The sequence below is a fragment of the Moschus berezovskii genome, chromosome 20 (genome assembly GCF_049115385.1).
Source record: "Moschus berezovskii isolate FMDL1 chromosome 20, NW_MosBer_1.0, whole genome shotgun sequence".
Taxonomy (NCBI): Eukaryota; Metazoa; Chordata; class Mammalia; order Artiodactyla; family Moschidae; genus Moschus; species Moschus berezovskii.
The window spans coordinates 55,679,770-55,685,412 of record NC_142479.1 but is presented as its reverse complement, the minus strand read 5'-3'; the positions used below and the strand labels follow the sequence as shown (position 1 = coordinate 55,685,412).

The following is a 5,643-nucleotide window of genomic DNA, read 5'->3' as shown; positions in this document are numbered from 1 at the left end:
TATCTGAAAACTGCAGCCGCCTGCACGTGGGAGGCGCTGAGAGCAGGCTTGCCTCACACGCCCCCCTCACCGTTGGTCACCTGGGAGCACCAGCAGCAATTTGGGAGATTTCTGAGCTCGAGGAGGAGTCTTTGGGGAGGGCTTGCCTGGAGCACACCCCATTCCCTCCTCCTGGGCTGAGAGAAGCATGGGACCAGCCCTGCCCCAGCCTGTCCTCATTGGCTGGCATGAGGCAGAGGGGGCTTTAAAAAGGCAAACGTGTCCAGGCTGGGGACCGGAGCCTGTGCTACTAGGAAGGCCAAGTGCCCTCCTCCAGCTGGCACTATGCAGCTCTCTCTTGCCCTGTGTCTCGTCTGCCTGCTGGTGCATGCAGCCTTCCGCGTGGTGGAGGGCCAGGGGTGGCAGGCCTTCAAGAATGATGCCACGGAAATCATCCCTGAGCTGGGCGAGTACCCCGAGCCTCTGCCAGAGCTGAACAACAAGACCATGAACCGGGCGGAGAATGGAGGGAGACCTCCCCACCACCCCTTTGAGACCAAAGGTATGTGACGCAGGAGAGTATTTTTAGCATAAGGGTCCTGGGAAGGTTCTCTTTGGGACTATTACCAGCACCAGTGGATGGACAACTTTGCCAGGAGGCCAGGGAAAGATGGCATGTCAGCTGTACCCTTGGAACTCAAGTGCAAGGGCGTGGGGCTGACAGGGTCCTGGGAGTGAAAACCCAGAGCAGGAAGGAGGCTGAGGCGGTGAGGGCACAGCACTGGGACAGGCTCAGCGGCCCAGAAAGGAGATTCCAAAGAATCCCTCCTGAGAAGAGAGGAGTCGGCTCCAACTGCTGACACCACAGGGGAGGGGACAAGACAAGGGAGCTTCGTGTCTGTGAGCACCCGCAAGATGCACACACTACATGGACTACGCCCGAACCATACCCCAGGGAACTCCCAAGGTCCTCCTCCCAAGGAGGCTTCAGAGATGAGGTGGCTTGTTAAGCCACCTGAGATTTGAAGCCAGTTTGATCCAATTACAAGACAACCCTGGCGGGGAACTGTGTGGGGGATGTCGGAAGCCAGAAGTCACAGCGAATCCTGGCAAACGCCAGAGGGGCACCCTTTCAGCCCCCACCACCCATGATCTACCCAGTAAGCTGGCCCTTGAAGGAATGGGCGCTGCAGCTACCTGGGTGGGGGCGTTGGAGGGGAAGCAGCATCCTTGGAGCCGGGCATGGACACAGGTGGCACCCTCTGTCCTGAGTCCCCACCCTAGACCCAGCTTTGCCTCCTTCCTGGGAGGGAGCCTGATCCTAGTGGAAGGGCAGAGACCCCACCTGGGTCCCTGGCTGGGTCTGCACAGAGAAGCCTGCAGGGCAGCGTGCGCAGCTGGCTCTGCAGCTGGCAGGAATGGCTGGGGGCGGGGGCTGGAATGATGCTTCAGAGGAAGGCCCTCTGGCCGCAATCCAGGTGGGAGAGGAGTCCACGGCCCTGGCCCTGGCCCTGGCATCCCATCCTGCCCCACCTCCCAACCAGCTGGGAATTGGGGCTCTGCAGAGGGCACCCCAGAGGAGCCGTGCCTCTCCCCTGCTCCTGCCCAGGGAAGATCAAGTAAACTCAAGAGATGGGCTGTAAGGAACCCAAGACGTCCACCTCTCTGGGTTCCCATGAAAGCCACAGGCACAGAGGAAGCCATGTGCTCCAGAGTCACCCTGTGCAGAGGAAGCACCTGACCTAGGGGTACTATTCTTGGAAAGCCCCAAGCCTCCTTCCCTGGGCAAACAGGCCACCCGCACACACCACCCCTGCGGGCCTAAGAGCAGGGGCCAGGATGCCAAACCAGACCAGAAACCAAAAGGCCAGCCGGAGGAGGAAGGCAACCTCCCACATCCCCCGCTGATGTGCTTGGTCTCCAAGGTAGGGGCGTGGGGGGCTGGCCCTCTCTGTCTCCATTCTGGTTTTGGTCACAGGACTATTTTTCATCCCTTTGTGTCACATTGAAACTGTCCCTATGAGACCCTTGGGGATGGACAGGTGCTCACATGAGGACCAGCTGTTTAAAAAAGCTCCTACCAGTCTAAGTCCGTAGTAGGAGACATGATCAAGGTGTCTTCAGGCATCAAGCCAGACCTTAGAGCCCAATCTTCCCCGTCCAGGGAGCAGGTCTATGCCACCATTGCGTGTCCACAGAACAACACAGAAGAGATGCACCCAGCGCAGTGCCTGGTACACACCAGGTACTTAATAAGTGTTTGTGGCAACTGAAGCTTTAGGTTTTCAGTCAGATCTCGGCCCCCTGATAGGGAAGGAACGGTAGTAAAAGTAGTAAGAGGCAGCCCTTTGGCCCCCCTCACCCCTCCGCCCAACATCCCATGGTGCCCAGGCACACAACTTCCACTTTGAGGGAGCCTGGAGGTGCAGGGTCCTCAGAGGCGCAGAGTCAGGAGACCACTCTGCCTTTCCGGAAAGAGTTTTTCCTTCTCCGGGCCTCAGTGATAATGAGGGGGTTGGAGGTGCTGCCGTCCGCTGCTTTCAAGTCTAAGGACTTCAGTCTCCTCTCCACCTCTCCTTCCACCCTCTCCTTCTCAGTAGCTGCTCTGATTTATTACCGTCAATTAACCCCTACTCCTTTCTCCAACCCCTCTGCACCCTGTCACCCCTCCCAACCTGCTAGAAAAGGAATTTGGGAGAAGTCAGAGCCATTCAGAAGGTGTGGCTAATAACTACCCTGCTAAGGCCAGGGGCCCTGTGGGACAGATGTGACTTAAGTCTGGCGAAGAGGGCCCCCTTGGAGAGGAATAATAACTATAATAGCACCAATACTTCCAGCTCTTACTATGTTCCAGGCAGCGTCCCCTGAATTATATATGTAAAGAATTGGCTCATTGAATCTTCAAGACAACCCATTTTACAGATAGGAAGCACACAGAGGTTAAGCAACTTGTCCAAGGTCACACAGTCATGGAACTGATATTCAAACTGAAGCAATCACTTGGCTCCAAAGTTTCGAGGGTGGACCAGTGATCTTTCCACCAGCTCCAGAGTATCTGGGCCCTTCCCATAATAAACCCCCAGGGGCAAAAGCGTCTGGGGAGAGGCAGGTTTGGAAACGGCGGGCGGGGGTAGTTCGGGGGCAGCCGGGCCGGGTGGCCGCTCTCACGCGCGCCTCTCTCCGCAGACGCCTCCGAGTACAGCTGCCGGGAGCTGCACTTCACCCGCTACGTGACCGACGGGCCGTGCCGCAGCGCCAAGCCGGTCACCGAGCTGGTGTGCTCGGGCCAGTGCGGCCCGGCGCGCCTGCTGCCCAACGCCATCGGCCGCGGCAAGTGGTGGCGCCCGAGCGGGCCCGACTTCCGCTGCATCCCCGACCGCTACCGCGCGCAGCGGGTGCAGCTGTTGTGTCCAGGCGGCGCGGCGCCGCGCGCGCGCAAGGTGCGCCTGGTGGCCTCGTGCAAGTGCAAGCGCCTCACTCGCTTCCACAACCAGTCCGAGCTCAAGGACTTCGGGCCCGAGGCCGCGCGGCCGCAGACCGGCCGGAAGCTGCGGCCCCGCGCCCGGGGCACCAAAGCCAACCGGGCCGAGCTGGAGAACGCCTATTAGAGCCGGCCCGCCGCCCCGCGGCGGCCCCCAACCCAGGCGCCCCAGGTTTCCGCCCTCTGCGCGCGGTTGGGTTTGATTTTTAATACCTGCAACCCGGGGCCGGGGCGGGGTGCCGAGACCTTCCTGGCTGCAGGCCTTGTGGATCCCGGGGTCAGCAACCATCCCACCTCCCGTCAGCGCCGCGGGGGTCCTGGGGGCAGGGGAGGGCGGGGAGAGTCACAGACGCTGAGCCACGCAGCCTCGACCCGCCGGGGCCGCCTACTTTTGATGGTCCCACTTGAGAGGAGGCGGAAAAGGAAGCATTTCATTGCCCTGGAGTTTTAAGGGAGCAGTGGAGAGAAGCCCAGGAACTGGTTCAGAGAGTTCGATACGATCCCCCCTCCCCCACCTCTCTGCCAGGCAGAAAAGCCTTGAGTGCCTTCTTGTGCTCAGAACACAAGACTGGGTCCCTAGATGGGGTTTCTAGTCCTGCCCCTGACCCCAGCGTGCCAGGTGATGTCGGGTGATTACGCTCTTGTCTTCCTGGATTTCGAGTTCCTCTTTGTAAAATGGAAGTGGGGGTGGGATAAGCATCTGGAGCAATCTGCTGTCACGTGATTCCACGGACTCGGGTGCCCTTTGAATGGGCAGAGGAGAGAGAATTTGGATTGAATCATTGATGGGGTCGCTTCCAGAATTCGGAGTTGTAATCCTCTGATCTGACAGCCAAAGATGAAAAAAGGAAAAGAGTCTATTTATGGCTGACAGACTCGTGGGAGAAGCTGTGGTGTGTCCCAGCCTGGGATCCCAGATGTTTCGCTACCTCCACTTTCCATCACAAAGGACACAGAAACAGCATCATCCATTGGACTAGAGAGAAAGGTTCCAAGGGTGGTGGGAGACACAGAGATTACTCTCTGTACTCAAAGAGCACCCCACACCCATCATGGCCATATTTTATTTAAGGTCACCTTCTGTAGAGAAGCCCAAGGTCACAGCACCCTGGGCTTGTGGGCCCAAGGGAGCAGCCACCACCTGTTCAAAAACCAGAGGGTCCCTTTCAAGACCCTCCTCCTGCCTACCACTCAAGGACACATTTCTGTTGGGAAAAGAGCTTCTTACTGCTGTTACGTGTGATGGTATAGCTTACATTAAAATAATATTATTGGGGAAAAAATTACAAGTGCTGTATATATGCTGAGAAACCGCAAAGCTTAATAGCTGCCATCCAAAAATCTTTTGGAAAATCATTTCCAGGCACCACTTACTTTCTGTGCAGTTTTAATTGCTTAAGAAACATTCTTTTTTCTTTTAAACGGAAGCACATGCCATGTGAAAGCCTGCCCAGCTGGTTGTTTTTGCAATCTTTTCAAGTGAAATTTGTCCACAAGAATGAAAGTAGCGGTTTTTGTTTTTTTTCTAAAGAGTTAAGTTACATATTTATTTTCTCACTTAAGTTATTTATGCAAAAGTTTTTCTTGTAGAGAATGACAACGTTAATATTGCTTTATGAAATACCAGTCTGTTCTTTCAGAATCCAGAAGCATTGTTAATAAAGACAACGAATTGTTGCGGAGAGGATGTGGTCTTGTTTTGTCAACCACATGTGGTCATTCCTGTCAACGTTAACATTCTTCTGTTGGTCACTAGAGCCCAAACCTGGGAGGCACCTTTGACAGTGTTACGGTGGCTCTTGTGGCAATTACATCCTTTCTTTGAAAGGTCACGTTCATCCCTTCCTTTCCAAACCTGGACTTCATCCCTTCACCTCGTCCATTGTATTAACCTCAGCCTAGTCTCCCTTCTGCAGCCTGGCCCCCACACTGTCTTCCAAAAATACTGTTCTCCTCATGTCATACCTCTGTTCAAAACCTCCTCGGGACTTCCCTGGTGGTCTAGTGGTTAAGACTTCTGCTCCCAATGCAAGGTGACTGGGTTCAATCCCTGGTCAGGGAACTAGATCCCACACGCTGCAACTTAGAGTTCGAATTCCATCACGAAAGATCCCGAGTGACACGATGAAGATCAAAGATCCCATGTGCCGCAACTAAGACCTGGTGCAGCCAAATAAATAAAA

General features: G+C 55.7%; 1 protein-coding gene across 1 annotated transcript; it reads left to right on the top strand.

The window, feature by feature from the left end:
- Positions 1-275: 275 nt before the first annotated feature.
- Positions 276-5,071, top strand: SOST (sclerostin). Its single transcript, XM_055397548.2, has 2 exons — positions 276-541; positions 3,166-5,071. Exons 1-2 carry the CDS (start codon positions 325-327, stop codon positions 3,585-3,587), a joined length of 639 nt encoding a protein of 212 aa, XP_055253523.1. The 5' UTR covers positions 276-324; the 3' UTR covers positions 3,588-5,071.
- The last annotated feature ends 572 nt before the right edge of the window (positions 5,072-5,643 follow it).